At 35.2% G+C, this 16808-nt stretch overlaps 1 protein-coding gene across 3 annotated transcripts in view; it reads left to right on the forward strand.

The window, feature by feature from the left end:
• The window catches only part of LOC149564648 (ARM repeat superfamily protein), a 311869-nt gene that overhangs the window by 136973 nt on the left and 158088 nt on the right, over positions 1–16808 (forward strand). For 2 of the 3 annotated variants that reach the window (XM_089818208.1, XM_089818209.1), the window contains one exon: positions 322–435. The exons of the other annotated variant lie outside the window; for it this stretch is intronic. In XM_089818208.1, the coding sequence (XP_089674334.1) occupies positions 322–435 (114 nt within the window). The remainder of the gene's footprint in view (positions 1–321; positions 436–16808) is intronic. 3 annotated transcript variants of the gene reach the window in all.

Here is a 16808-nt window from a genome sequence, read left to right on the forward strand (position 1 = left end):
ACGAGTGAATATATTTTCATTTACGCAGGATTTTTTTTCTTTGTTGTAAATTTTCATAATTCAATTTTCTTTACAAGCTAACTTTGCTAGAATATTCATAGATAAAATGTTTGATGCAAATGTTAAATTTTAAATGTGTTGTTTATTCAAACACAAGGCATGGGTTAGAATTATAATATAGCTTGGGTGCATAAATATTGATGAGTGATCAAATTTATCTTTTTGAAGTCTTCTAATATTACATTGTAGAAAACGTAAGCTGTATTTACATTAACAAGCAGCTTAGTTTTCTAATCAGAACCTTGGCGATTTACTTTGCAGGTGATGCCAACTCACCATAGCAAGTCTGTTGAAAAGTACACTGTTTCATTAATTTGTTTTATTCCAAGGATTTTATCACAAGTAGCAGATGCATGGAAAGAAAGATTGTTGAGGGTAAATGTCTTTATCTATCTGGATATATTCTAGTTGACTTTAATAGTGTTTTGGTAAATATATGCTTTTGTTGTCTCTGTAACATGACACTGGCTCTCCTTGTTAGTGTAATTGATATAATTATTACTACTTGTCGGACCCCAGTAATGGTCACCTTCCAATATGGTATCTTCACTCACTGGGTTTTTCTTGGGAGAAAGTTTCCTAAAAATAGTGATATGGGTTGTGATAAGTGTAGAAGTCAAGGAGAAGGTTGGATGAATGGCACCAAAGATTGAAGTTAAGTTGAGCTAGGATGCAAATTCCAAAGGTTTGTGGAGGTAGATGTTCCTTGTGTTGGAGCATAAAAGTTGGCGATATCTTCTAAGTTCTAAAAAGTCTCTCAAACCACCTACGGACCTAGGGTCTGACCCCTGTAGAAAAGACAGGGCAGAGTAAAACAAACATCTAAACTGAGGGTGGGCAGGTGAAGGTCTATAAATTATTGTTTTACAGTTCCTGTGATATGACCGAGTCATATGTGTGTGTTAGCAAGTTAATCATATTTCCTTCTGTTTTAATTGTTTAGTTTTTGAACTGTGACATCTTTCCCATCAGCTTCTTCCATTCCCCAGTTCAATTCATGAATATGTTCTGGTTTTCAATACATTTTCTCTGATTGTTTATTGACATTATTTATATCTGTACATTAGTTTATTTTGGACCTGGACTTATTTTCCACTCTGCCCCGCCGACTTTGTAAACTTTATATTCTCCTTGGAATCTTTATAGAGGCTATAATATCCTATTTTAGATTTGAAATATAGCCCATCTCTTGGAAAAAGCAGACACAGTGCTTCCATATTAGTATTTCTTTGCCAGATATATGAAATGGGTTCCAAATAACTTTTTTTGGACTACTGTGTTTAAATATTTAAATCCATCTCTTACATTGGGACTACTGATTGCACTACATTCCTGTTGACAATGATGGGAAGCTGATGCCTACTTGGCAAGGAAAAGTGTTTGTGATAAACATGAGATTTTCACAGTGAATGCTTAGGAGTGTAATGGCTTCTAGACATAACCGTGTTTATCTTCTTTGCAGACATGAATATATTTGAGTACGATGGCTTTTGGAAACAACTTCTCATGTTATTTTTAATGTATACAACATTTCTTAATCAAAGTAGTTGGTCATATTCTTTGACATCTTTAGTTGCCAACTGGCTGTCTCAAAGGTGGTGAAGACGATTAATAGTGGTAGTTGAATTAATCTGTCTGTCACCTTATTTTGAATGCATGAACAATTTTGAGTGTAATAGCTTGTGGAAATAACTAGTATGTTTTTTTTTTTTGCATGAAATAAGTGTGTTGGTATTATTTGCATTCAATAACTGTTTGTTTTGTTTGGATGAAATCAATGTGTTGATATCAACTTTGTGCATACAACATTCACAGTTATTTTCAGAAACCATTATAGTAAAATTGGTTCATGCCAATTTTTGTGCTTGGCATTTTTAGTGGCCAACTGGTGGTCTTAAAGATGGTGAAGACAATAAATATGGAAAGATGAGTTGATCTGAGTCTGTGTTATGACAATTTTTGGGGAGAGACGAGTATATCTAAGTCTGTCTTATGCCAACTTTTGCGTAGTTTTACTCAATGAGAGCAACTTTCAAGCAAATGGCCTTGGTGAATGAAATTGTTTGCTTTCATGGCCATTTGCAAAGTTTTCACAAAGTGTTACAACAAAGGGATAAATAGATCCTGTAATTGTGTTAACATAGTTATGCTCTCTGCAATGATATTATGCCTCAAAGATCTTGCTTTCTCACTATAAAGAAAAACAATCTGTTGATAAAGAAGTTTCCATCAAGATGACAACCCTTAATATTGAGAAAGGAACTTCCATTGAAGGTGATATCGTTCAATGTTGAGAATGGAATTCAAGATTTTTTATGTTGAGAATGGAATTCAAGATTTTTTTTAACTTCAAAACGAATTTCAAGCTATGTTAAATCTAAAAGATGACTGAAATCCACATTTCACAAATGCTTTCCATCTAAAATCAGGTGCCTAGCAAAAACATGAGACATCACATCAAGATTCAAGTAATGTTTGACCTTATGGACATCCTTAGCATGGTGAAAGTATTCAGCTTTGACAATATAAGTACTAGGAACACTTCGAATTGAATGATTTGAAGCTTAAAAGCCACTTCGTTGGGTTGACACTCAGCAGAGAAGCATCTTGTGGGCTAAGAATAAAAGTTATATTTTCTACACATGGATTATGTACCCACTGTATTCAATACAATATTATCTGGAGTTCATTTAGTCTCAATGTTTATGAAAATTGATCTTGGATCTTGATTTTGATAAAATGTGTTGTTACCCTTGAGAATTGGAAGATCTTAAAGCATATCTTCTTTTGTGTGTAGAGGATGACACCTTGCCAACAAGGCAGAGCATGTCATGAGCCTCATTGTGTTTTTGTTAAAATTGGCATCCTTATTTAAAAGGTTATTCCTATTCTTCTAGTGTTGTATCTATACTTCATGTCCCCTTGGAGTAATTATGAAATTATCATATCATTTATGTTCTTAGTATGTTAGTAGTTACATATTATCAGTGTGTATACTTCATAGGCATATGCCAGACCTGCAGTCTTGGTTGCAGTGAGAGCTACCTTCTGTTTGATCTCTAATTTTAGAGAAATAGTGGTTATATGGTTGGGAATGTCAGTTCTGTGCCATAAGACACCTCAAGAGTGTAGCATCTAAGCAACCTTTGTTCATCAGAGACGGGGTTGTTTTTATAAAACCATTTTTTTGCCTCTTCTGAGTTGTTTTAAGGGTTACCACTCAAGGATTTTTCTGGAGCAATTTCGTATTGCTTGGGTTAGACTTAGAACACAATTCTACTTGCACGCCATTGTTTTCTAATAATAGTGTTTAAATCCTCATCTAAGATTTTGTTAGGGATATTAGATTAAGATCTCTTTAAAAAAATATAGCATTGCTGACTCTGTGGAGTGTGGACTGACCTTAATATAATTATAACAATGTTTGGATGGATAAATGCACCGTTGTGGATGAATCCAAGCATCTCAAATGTTACAAATGGAAAGGGAAGTGCATCAGTACTTAGTTTATGCTAAATGCAACTATTGTAATGTGATTATTCTAGCATAAGGTGTCCTTCACAATGCTTTAGATATATGTCTTAGCTCTTAGTTTATAATTACATACACCTCCATGTGAAGTAATAGAACTGGTTGGCCTGGAGTTGGGGACGGGTTCAGGTATGAGAACCTGATTTTTGGATTTGTGAATTTTTTCTTCCCATTATGATTCGTATGGAATTGTGTGTATATATATATATATATATATATTATTAAGTCTAGCCCCATTTATTCAAAGTTTGATCTGTAGGTTGTTGGGTATCCATGCAGATTCATGTCAGATTCCCTTGGATCTGTGTGGATTCGTGATTGATCCATGATGGATTTGCATAGGGTCTGCATTTGAACCTGTGGGTTTGTTTTGGATCTCAGATCTAGATTGACCCACAGGTTCAAATCCGGATCCTCTGCGGAATTGACATGAATTGGTTCGTGAATCTGGATCCGATTCGTGGTCTAGATATGCAAATCCTATAACGTAGTAATTATGTAATCATGAATAAGCCACCTCTGGTTTGACAATGGAAGGTATGCTGCAAAACATTTTGTTCAGTAATTGTCTCTTTATAAGAATATGAAGTATGCTACTGGAAGTTGTGTGTTATCTCTCTCTGGTGCATGGTCTAGATACACAAATCTGATAATGTAGAAATTTTGCAATCATGAATAAGCTGCCCCAAGTTTGACAATGGAAGGTATGCTTGTTGAGTAATTGTTTCTTTACAAGAATATGAAGTATGCTACTGGATGTTGTATGTTAGCTCCCCATGTTGCCAAGAATTTGGATTCGTCAAGGATAATGAATCCTTCTTGTACAGTGCTATGTCCTTATGTCTAATTCCATCATTGCCATTCCATCTTATGTATAAGTTTGGACCCTCGTTATACTTTCTTGGGTCACAATTGCTCATTGTTGACAATGATCACTATCTATTACTTATTTATTTGTTTTATTAATAATAATATTATTATTATCATCATCTTAAACTATATTTAATATTAAATTATATTATATTGTTATGTTTATATGCCATTTCTTCTTCACTATCTCAATAATATAGTTTAATAATGATATTTATTATTATTCATTTATTGAATAATTATATTCATATATAAATAGATAATGCTATTGATAATATAATCTTTCATTTTTACAATAATTATTTGGATAATTATAACTTATTATTATTTAGTTAACTTAATCAATATAGTTATAATTATAATTATAATAATATATTTTTTCATTATTTAACTACTTAATCTTATATTTGAATTCTTACTATCATTAAATTCCATTTTAGGGAGGGGACATTACATTTTAGAAGTAGACTCTTCAATTGGTTTCAGTGTTACACTGGTACGGGGGTACTTCAAGACACCTGGGTGAGTTTTCGAGATGCGGGGAAAATGGGCCTCATTTTCGGGATGGTGGGGATGGCTAGGGGATGGCGGCAAGGGGAGGACAAGCCAAAGAGGAGTGTTGTATAGTATACATATAGAACTTGAAATGCTAGTTATGAAATGATGTTACAATAGTTCACTAGAACATACCAAATTAGAACACTTGAACATAGCAAAATTGAATCATGAATTAGAATTTAGAACCATTGACATTCAACATAGTAATGTATTACATACTGAATACTAACATACAAAATTCAAATAGAAATTCAAGTACACATCCCAGCGACGGCATGGTTGCGAAATGGCGGAGGTGGGGGTGCTTGGGTACTCAAGTACCCAGTGTGGGGATGTCTCGGGGACAGGTACTTCAAGGTTTGGGTGGGTGTGCGAGTCTCCGGGTTACACTTGGTGGTTTGTATTTTTGGGGGGGTCAAGGAATATAATTATGCAAGAAGATTGTTATATCCCCCTAATAATGGAATCTAATATTAAATTATAATTGACATTACTATTTATAATTGATTGAAATGATATGTATGTAATAGCTAATTGACATATACATCAAATATATTGAATAATAATAATTGTCAATAAATAATCTAGAATGAATTATCAAATTCATATAAATAATCAATGTTTATTAGACAACAATTAAATAAATAATATTAAATAATTACTCACATATTGATAAATTATAACTAATCTCTAAAATATATAATATTAATAATCAAATGTTAGATTATACATTCTCTAAATAATTACTAAAGTCAACTAACAATGGTAAATTACTATTAAATTATATTACCCAAGTGCATTGGTGGACATGCCAACTAATTGACAATATCATGTAGGTGATATGTCACAACCCACTAAAATGATATATAAACCCAATGTGAGAGTTGGATAAGACATCGAAAAATATATGGAAGAGCGCACCAAATAGTGACTAAATAACCCCAGGATAGGCAAAAGGACTTAGAAGGAATTTAATAAAAAGACGATATAAAAGTATTGAAGCATTTGAAAGACTTTGAAGGGGAATCAAACTTGATACCATACATGTTGGCATATATACATAGCAAAGTAACGAGAATTGGAATCCGATCGGAATTGGCAAGGCCGAATCAAATTGTGAATCGGCCATGAATTGCCCATGAAACGGCTATGAATCGGCAAATTTAAAAAAACCCTTTAAATGTAGAGATTTTAACAATTTAAAACTTATTTCATGCACCCTTTATTGAATATAACTTAAACACACTATAACATCATCAAATAGAAGTTAACATACATAAACGTGGAACATAAATGATAAATCCATCACATACGTAACTACGTAAAATGTAAATTGTAGGTTGTAGCTGAAGTAAATAGAAATCATATGATCATAATGATTCATATTATAGAATGTATGTAAGATGAAGATCCATAAGACATCAGATTCGAAGTAACATCTTTGGTAGGATATCATTGCTCGAAGTAACCTGGTGAAAACATAGATGATCATATCTGCGTGTGATAGTGGTGATTCATGATCCTGCCAACTATTTGACATAATCCGTTTGGAAAGCGCCATTCAAAGGAGGGAAATCAAATGCTTCTTGTAGGCTTTGAAATGGGGGAAACACCATCTTAAAAAGGAGAAATACAAATCACGAATATATAAGATTCCTTTTCCATTGGCCGAATTCCATGAAGACACATACATCCTCAATACGGGGGCATGTGTATGGTATTTGTTTGATATAATGTTCATTTGTATATGACAGTCTCCAAGCATTTGGTGAAAATGCTAGAAGTCTCAGTGAACATGTGGAATGACCCACACTTGTCTCTAGCTTGAAGTCATCACACAGAGTTAGAAGATTGGATACCTATATCAATAATGATGTTGGAGTTCCCTGCATTGGGGAATCATCTTCGGCATTTCACACTCCCATCTCTGGGACACGTGGACATTACATTGTTTTAGAGATTGGTAATTCATGCTTGCAATGAATTTGGTGTTTCAAATCTATGAGGGTTGCTCTGAGTATTAATACAAGGACCACAAAACATGTGATCGGCTTGAAAAAATTCCATTGTACTGATTTTTGCTGCCAATTTAGGCGATTCATGGCAAAAAATCGGCCATGTTGATTCACGGCTCCAAAAAAATCGCCTGGTTCGAATTGAATCGCTAAACTGACAATTCAAGCAATTCTTGGAACTATGATACATAGGGAATGAGGATATAAAAAGATGACATCTCACACATTACCATCAAGGTGGCATATGGATTATAACTACCTCATCGTGCAACGACTATTCCATATGGACATCGCAAAGAAGTTCAAGTGAACATTTCTCGACCAACCATCTCATGTGCCATTGGAGCAAGGAGGACCCACTCCAACATGGGCCCCCAAAAGGCTAGAGAATATCCCTTACCTCACATCAAGAACCAAGTGAGGAGATTAGGTGGAACGAAAACCACGGGAAAAGCAAGAGATATAGAGAATTTCACCCATACGACTAGTCGACACATCATTAATAATATATGTTTAAATGCCAATATATGAGCAAGGACTTGACAAGATAAAAAGACATTGCATGCACTGTGGAGGGTATAAGGCACCCACCACCAAGGAATTAGATCTATGTTAATAGTTATTTAATAATTTATATTGTTAGTAATATTATGATTTTCCAATATTACCACTAAGAATTTAAGTATTGAAGAGCACACAATTATACTGAGGGGGGGTGAATCAGAATAATGACGACTTTGCCAATTTAAAACTTTTATTTAAATAATTAACTTCAAATGTTGAAATAAACAATCATGCACATGAACACAATGATTTACGTGGAAATCCAATGTGGGAGAAAACTACGACAAATAAATGCTTTCTTATATAAACCGTTCTTTTACAATGTTTTGTAGGCTATGACCTACTAGAGACTCTAACCCCTATGTTTATGACCACCGACTCATTGGAAGTTCTAACTCCTACTCTTCGCAAGCATCGACCTACTGGAAGCACTGACTCCCAAAGCTTGTCTTCGCGAGCACCAACTCACTACACACAAACTTCTTTTCTACCTTTGTAATGTTGCTTTCTTCAACTGATGATGGATGTTTTTAGCACACAAATCCTTCTACTATTTTCTTTGCACACTTCTATAATATCCTCTACTTCAGGTCTTGTTTCTCATGAGATAACCATAATGATTTGTTATTCCTCCACAAGTCTGAAAGAGTCTTCAATAGTTGCACTGATATTGTAATGTCCCCTTTTTCTGGGACATTATAATTTTGTGTTCCGACTCACTTCGCCTAGGTTTCGGGGGCAAAAAGGTTCTTTACGGGGTTCAGTTCGAGGTTTGGCCTAGACATTTCCAGTTTTAGACCCATCAGAGCAGTTTTGGCAGGTTGTTCAGATACTTACTATTTTTAGTATGTAAACAGAGCTCAGTATTCTTGATATCCCAGTGTTGGTTTGGAAGCGTCTTGTCGAGAGCTTTCCAATGAGCTATTGCACATGCTTAAGCGAGTTCGTTTGATAAGTTATTTTAATGCCTGATGATTATATGGTTTACTGACTAAGTGACTATTAAAGTTCATTTGACTTGTCACTTTATTTTCAAAAAGGTACTATGTTCACTTAAGTGACTAAAGGACAAAAAAGGTGCTTTATCCCACATTGCTTAAAGGAGCGTGCATCACATTGGGAAAAGTGATAAAGGTACAACAAGCTCCACATGGGAAGTTATGAAGAATATAATGTTTAAAACAAATATTAATCTGGGAGCTGGAAACAGTTACTGGTTATCTCTTCGAGGACGCAAACCTTTGAAGAGCTTTTGGAGGTTGGACGCAAACCTAGCCTTCTTACAAGTTTATCTAAATTTGCCAATCTGACTGTTATTTCTGTTTATAAGATTATTTGGATTGTTGCATGTTATTGTATTGTTGTTGTATAATATATTAACATTATTTGGTGACTATTTGTGTTAATTCCTGGTTTATGTATGTACTTCTGAATATCGGAGGAATAAAATAAACTTTTCTAAGTTTTTCTTGTATGCAAATCTGCGAGTTGCAAATCATTTTAAGTTCTGGTATTTGTATCAAATATTAGCTTTCTGTTCAGTTTTAAATCTGCACTTTTATATCAAGGGTTTTTTAGTAAAATATTCGGAAAGGGATATTACAGTGGTATTAGAGCTGGTCTTCCTGCCTGCCTGTGAAGTTTTATCTAGACATAGACATCATTTTTGCAAGAGTTAAGTATTGGGTCAGTTTACATTAGAAGAGTGTAGCTTCGGTTCAATGAGGTGATTTAGGAAATGGCAATATACCAAGAACTCGAAGGGAGTTGAATCAGGTGAGACCAAGTTCAGTGATATCAAATTTTTACTACATTTTGTCTTCATAATCAATAGCCGGCTATGATAGAATGGCCACGTCCAATACAGAGAAATGTATGGAGACTAGGGATGTAAATTAATAATAGTTTGATGTAGCCGAGCACACAGTAGGTCATAGTGTTCGGTTTGGTTGATTTATAGGAGGACAACAATACTGGTTAAGTCGACATTTACAACAGACATAGAGGACAGTGTTCGTAATGTGTTGGGATGTCAACCATGACGGGTAACATTTCACCAGTTAGGTAGGATGGGGTGAGTGAGACGTGCCTACCATCTTTTTTAGGCTGTGGGTATTGTGTGATGCCAGACGCAGGGGTTGAGGGAGACGTGGCCAGTAATAAACAGGTCTGGGGTTAAAGAGAAGCCACCCAAACTTGATGGCAGTTATACTTGGAGTACGTGGAGGTAAAGGTAGGTTATACCATCACAACTAAATCAGGTGACTTCATGCCCATGTACCAACAATCACGGGCGTTAATGTTAGGCGCATTGGTTGATATCTGTTTATCTGGAAAAGAATATTGCAGTACAGGTAGGATTATCGGTTCTTGAGCAGTAACTTAGCAGCTAGTTGAGAAGAATTTCTTGTTACAGAAATCAGGGCAAATGAAGTCATCCAAGAGTATATGGTTATTAGTGGTTGTTAACAGTTTGGAGATAGCAGTAAGGAGGTATTAATGTCTGAAGGTGCTTCTCGTTACGAATGGTGGATATTGTTCTTCGATCAATGTTTGGAAAGAAATAGACAAATGTTATTATCCTTTTCGATTAATAAAATAGAGTTTATGTGAATCACATTTATTGTTGGCTGAAGGTTGATACTTATCCCCTCGAGGTATATAGTTCTTGGCGAAACATTTGTGGGGCTGACTATTCTTCAGTTGGCATTGAAATGATTTAATTTTGCTACCACCATGAGAACCGGGGGTGGGAAGAGCTCTAAAGTTTCTTGAATATTTGTATCAGCCATCTAATATTTGGTAATAAGATTTTGATGATAAGGTGCCAAGTGCTGTGAACAAGTCATTGGATCTGATTTCATTATTTTGGCAAACAAATATCTTCCTTATTGTGGCATCCTCAACTGGTGGAAAGATTATTTCTTGGAACTTTGACCTGCAGACTCTTAATTATGGCTCTTCCTATTTCCGCATCTTAAGATAGCATGAGATATTCTGAGTGGGTAGTCAGCTAAGAGACATGCACAGATTTCATTCTCGTAGGTAGGAGAAACAAATGATTCCAGGTAGATTGCATACTTAGCACGGTTTGAGACCATATTGTTGCTAGCAGCAGGTTGGACGGAAATCAAGAAGGTCGACTGGGTTGTATGCGTGGAGCAGACCAAAGGTTTCAATGGCATTTTCCTTGCATGGGCCTATGCACTCTTATAACTCTCTTGCATTATTTTACCTTGTCAACGTGAGTGGGTTTGTTATATGAGTTTGAGCAAGGCACGTAATTTTGAGAATCTATGATTTCACGACAATTGTTTGTCATAATACCTCAAAGCTCAGATTTAACTAATTAATCAGAACTGGCTGAGACTATTATAGAATTTGTTATTCTTGTCAGTAGGCATGAGGTAGGAAAAAGAGCCCAGTTAAAGATCATTAGCCAGCCATATTACCTTGGCATTTTTATGCTTTGCAAGCCATACAAACATCAGAGAACGTACACCAAGTGTTTGACCAAATTCCTACAGCAAACATTTAAACTCTCTATTCAGGTTAGACAAAATTGTGAAGTTTATCACAATGGTTTGATGAAATACCTTCTACGTTCAGAGCTCAACAACAATTGGTAGTTAGATTGTAGCTTTAAGTTCACCAAATTATTGGTTAGAAATTGGGAAGTTGTTTACAGTGATTGGCATTAAGCTGGAGGCATAATCTTGATCAGTCTTTCGGTACAAGCCTAGAAAGACGGGAATTGTTGAAGATACAAATCATGGCTACAACAGACCTTCAAAAAAATAAGAGTTAAAGGTACACTTGTGATGGGCAAGTCAAAGATCCTTATGAATGTAAACCTGAAGTAAGGAGATTGTATAGTCAAAGCTTCAAAAAGAATGTTCTTTCATTGATTATGTGGACCTTCAGCTAGAGTTACAAAATAAGACAGATATGATAGGAAACAAATGTTATGATTTGGCTCGGGATCTCCTTGCAGAGGACAGTTACAGAAATTTGCATAGGGAAGATACCAATCAACTTGATAATAGTACGGATAATATGCAAAATACTAATAATGGCACAAGTATACTAATGGGTAATTGGGAGACAGAAGTAACTTATGGAGCTGTTTACTATAGTTCTCCTGATGAGCATATTGATGGCTCAGGTAGAAAAGTTGAACAAACCGCCAGCGTTGGCAACTCTCCATCTTGTTTAGACATGGAAAATACCAGCATCTTATTTGGTGACATGGAAATTAACTTGGATAAATTTTATGGTGATACTATGGAGAGCAGCCCACTTGTGTTCGAAGGAGATGGTCAAAAACCATTATTGCTTCTTGACTTATTGGATATGCTTATGGTCAAAGAGGACAAGATTGTCCAAGTGTTGACAAGGATGGATGATTCTTCCAAATTTGTTGAGAATCTCATGCGGAAGATTGTGATAGAAGAGTGACATGGTAATTTATGTTGTGACACAAGTCCTCTCTTACATACTATTTTTGAAACTTTGAAAATGACAAAATATGATTACTTGCAATTATTAATGGATAGAGATCTAGCCATAAAATTTGGAAAGGACAAGGAGAGTGAGTTAGATGAACTATACCTTCAATTGAGTTTAACACATTACTCCATCCACAAAACTGAAAATCAAACAAGTGGGGCAGCCACTTATGAAGAAGATAACCGTGGTTCAAGGGCACAAGAAATAAATTCATAAAGCGGGTAGATGTGAAAGAAAACAATGTAATCCAATCACATATTCCTCATTTGAGACTTTCTATGATGAGAAAAATTCTATGGATCAACAAGTTGATGAGTATGGAAATTCTGATTTTTATGATAGCAGCTGTACATCTTCACATGAGTACATGGTTAGTGATACAACAAGTGAGGATAATTCAGAGATTTCAATTAATGGTGAACCTTCCTTTTACCAAGATTTTGACATAAGCGAGGGTACTTATGGTGGAGTAGGAAGTTCGGATTTATCCTTAGCATGCTTTGAGGGATTCTTCAACTTACCTAGAGATTTATCATCCAGTTCTTACGAGATGACCGCGGCCTACTTGTTGATTGGTGATTTTTCTTGTTGGTATATTCCAGCTATTAGTGACTTGCCTGTGGATGTTAGTAGTATATTCACTGATTCTATTTGGCCTTTAGGGGTCAATGAGTGGGGAGAACATACACTACCCTACGTTCCACATGAGGTGCCGTCATTTTTTATCTAGCAGCATATTGAAGACAGTGTGAGCATTCATGATGTTGGTGATTCACCAACCACTCCTTCCTTTATCCAGGATCATGTTGATTGGGTGATTGGGAATCCAGGTGTTAATAGCATTTTATATCTGGTGGATTATGCTGCGTTGTTACATAGTCACAGCATTATGATCTATGTGTTTCAGCCCTCTGACACATTAGAGTTCCAAAGATTAGGATTACTTCGTTTTCATCGGGGTGATATAGTGGTGGAGTCAAATTGGCCGGATTTTTCATTGTCATCGGTATAGTTATTGCAGGAGTGGTATAGTGGTATAGATATTGCAGGAACTAGTCAGTGGTATCTCAGAATCCGCACGAGTTCTCACTTGGGATCCAGGGGGAGCATCCCTATGTATTGCTTTTTATCGGGGAGCTAGGAGGAGAGTTTGGTCATTATCATCTTGGGGTGGATATTGGTATATTGTCGAGCTCCCATCATCACTTGACAGTAGAGACTCGTAGAGTCACTCATGGAGTGAAGTATTCATTCTGACTGAGGGTATTGGTACACAGGATAGCAACACATGGCAGTTGGTGTCCCTTAATGGTGAGCCTTGGGATCCTGGCATTCAATTATTTGGCATATCGATTCCTAGTGTACTGTTTCACCATTCCGGATTTGGAAAGATGCACGCCGGGTTACATCAGTTGAGGAGTAGAATCTCATTCTCAAGGCGAGTATGGGATCTTGGCATTTGGTTTCTGCAGGTATGAGCGGATTGCTTGAGGGCAAGCGATCTTTGAGAAGGGAGGCTTTGTAATGCCCCCTTTTTCTGGGACATTATAATTCTGTGTTCTGGCTCACTTTGCCTAGTTTTCAGGGTCAAAAAGGTTCTTTATGAGGTTCAGTTCGAGGTTTGGCCTAGACATTTCCAGTTTCAGACCCATCAGAGCAGTTTTCGCAGGTTGTTCGGATGCTTACTATTTTTAGTAAGTAAATAGAGCTCAGTATTCTTGATATCTCAGTGTTGGTTTGGAAGCGTCCTGTCGAGAGCTTTCCAACGAGCTATTGCATGTGCTTATTCGAGTTCATTTGATCAGTTATTTTAATGCCTGATGATTATATGGTTTACTGACTAAGTGACTATTAAAGTTCATTTAACTTGTCACTTTATTTTCAAAAAGGTACTATGTTCACTTAAGTGACTAAAGGACAAAAAATGTGCTTTATCCCACATTGCTTAAAAGAGCGTGCATCACATTGGGAAAAGTGATAAAGGTACAACAAGCTCCATATGGGAAGTTATGAAGAATATAATATTTAAAACAAATATTAACCTGGGAGTTGGAAACAGTTACTGGTTATCTCTTCGAGGACGCAAACCCTTGAAGAGCTTTTGGAGGTTGGATGCAAACCTAGCCTTCTTACAGGTTTTATCTACATTTACCAATCTGACTGCTATTTCTGTTTATAAGATTGGATTATTTGGATTGTTGCATGTTATTGTATTGCTGTTGTATAATACAGTAACATTATTTGGTAGTTATTTGTGTTAGTTACTGGTTTATGTATATACTTCTGAATATTGGAGGAATAAAATAAACTTTTCTGAGTTTTTCTTGTATGCAAATCTGCGGGTTGCAAATAATTTTAAGTTTTGGTATTTGTATTAAATATTAGCTTTCTGTTCGGTTTTAAATCTGCACTTTTATATCAAGAATTTTTCAGTAAAATATCCAGAAAGGGTTATTGCAGATATATAATGTAATTTTTCTTTTATGAAATACACCGCTCTTCTTACTCTTCACATATAAAATTCTGATATGATTATCTCAGTTTTGTTTTATACACAATCTGCTCTTACTATTTTCTTGTGATACTCTTCATTTATTTTATACTGCTTATATCCCACTGCTTTCTCTATTCTCCCCTTATTAAATAACTCCACTTACATCTCTTATTTCTCACACATCTCTTCACTACTGACTTCACTTCTACATTTTATTCATTTATTTCACAATCACATTTTTACTTTTCTTTCACACCACTCCTTATTTATATTTGATAATATGACTTTTCAACATAGAGAGACACAACTCTTGATGAATTTCTTTTAATAGCATTACTATCACTTGCTTATTTATTAACAAACAAATATATTAGTATGACCTGCTTTTTATTACACCTGTTAATATCATGTTGTATGGAGACCAACTTTCTCGAGGATGATTGATATGGTTCAGTTTCTTTATAATATCATTTTCTTTGATTTACAAATCCTCTGTCCTCTGATATGAAAAGAATGACCTATCATTCTATGCACTTTGATAATGCACAGGCTTTCTGGCCATCGATTCTTTCTTCATACTTATCACAGATTTATTAACTACCCCCATTCACTACACTCACTTCAGTAATTCCATTAATTCATCGGTGATTCAATACTTAGGATTGCCGTGAAAACTCTATTGCCGGTATGTATATTTCTTTGATGAAGTTCAATGTGAATTTCAATCTGCCTATCACTTGATGCATCAATGTCTGGTTATGTGGATGTTAAAAGCATCTATCGATCACAATAATCTTATTTTGTTCGAATGGCATGGGCATAATATCCGACTTTCCAAGGTGTCTTTGCTACTGTAAAAGGGCTCACGTTATATTTTTTGTACTTATAATTTGAAACTCAAACACAGTATATATATATTTGCGTCGACTTCCATGTTTATCGCTGCATACTTATTGAGGCCATTCTCTTTTTAATATGGTCGACCTTCACTCCATCTATTATTTTATTGCTGATATATATGTTTTCACTGAAATACACACCATTGGAATACTTTAATCTTTAATATGGAGCTAACACATATCATTCTGTTGACATGAAATCTTCAATCATAGTTTACTTCTTCTGTGATATCCACATACCCTGGACTGCTGTATCCATATTTTTTGTCCTCTTTATTAAACATATGAATATTAGAAACTTTTATCATCTATTTGACTTCTGCCATGTCGCTCTATCACTGACGGGAATGAATTCACATGCCACCAAACATAGCCAACAATTGACTGTCGAAATGTGTCTGATATGGCCACTTCATTTCATCACTGACTTGTAAATTCTCGCATCTTATTCCAATGCTGACTCACTTTTGATGATTAACTTATTCTGCGTCACTGGTTTGGTCACCGTCACTGCATATGGTTGCCAATAACACCGAAGTTTTTCTTCTACTATAGTTATTATAAATGTCTCTTGTCTTTCCATATTAATTGATGTCTTTATTTGCATCTGAGGACTCTTATGGAAGCTTATTTGTCTTTGTGACTGCCCTCCATACCATGCCTGTTATATTGATATAGAATCAACCGTTTCTTTTGTGAAGTCATTGATTATCCTAGTACAGTCGTTGTTTATATTATGTAGTATATCTTTCCCCACTGCTTCTTGTCCTCAGACGTATTTGTGAGACTCAAGAAGTCACTCTTCTTGTTTTTATTATGTGAATTACTAAAACATAACACTAGTCCATTTATGTGATTTTACTTTTTCATTTATTGTTGTATCACTTTCAGCTGATATTATTCTTCAACCAGAATATTGTTATTATGATATTATTATTCCGTATATACTATTGCCTTCACTGTAAATCAGAAACTTGTTCATACATTAAAAGATCCTTTTGCACATATGTTTGGTTTCTTATAATCTCATATTCATACCTTTGACATTGATGATGGATATACTAACTTTCTTGTTTATTCTTGTGATACCTTTGACATTAATGACAATACTACCATCAAGTATAACTATAATTATTGAATACAATTAGTTATAAATAAGAATGTCGTTTGAACATTAAGAATAGAATAATTATATTGTTTTGCGGAAAGAGACAATATTACACTATTATGATTATTTTGACTTGTAAACTTTGAGGGAACGCCTATTGAGGATTGGTGTCTAAGCAACTTGATTACATTTGAAGTCTC

Source organism: Cupressus sempervirens, chromosome 3, assembly GCF_028749045.1.
Source record: "Cupressus sempervirens isolate cs-2001-9-10 chromosome 3, ASM2874904v1, whole genome shotgun sequence".
Lineage (NCBI taxonomy): Eukaryota > Viridiplantae > Streptophyta > Pinopsida > Cupressales > Cupressaceae > Cupressus > Cupressus sempervirens.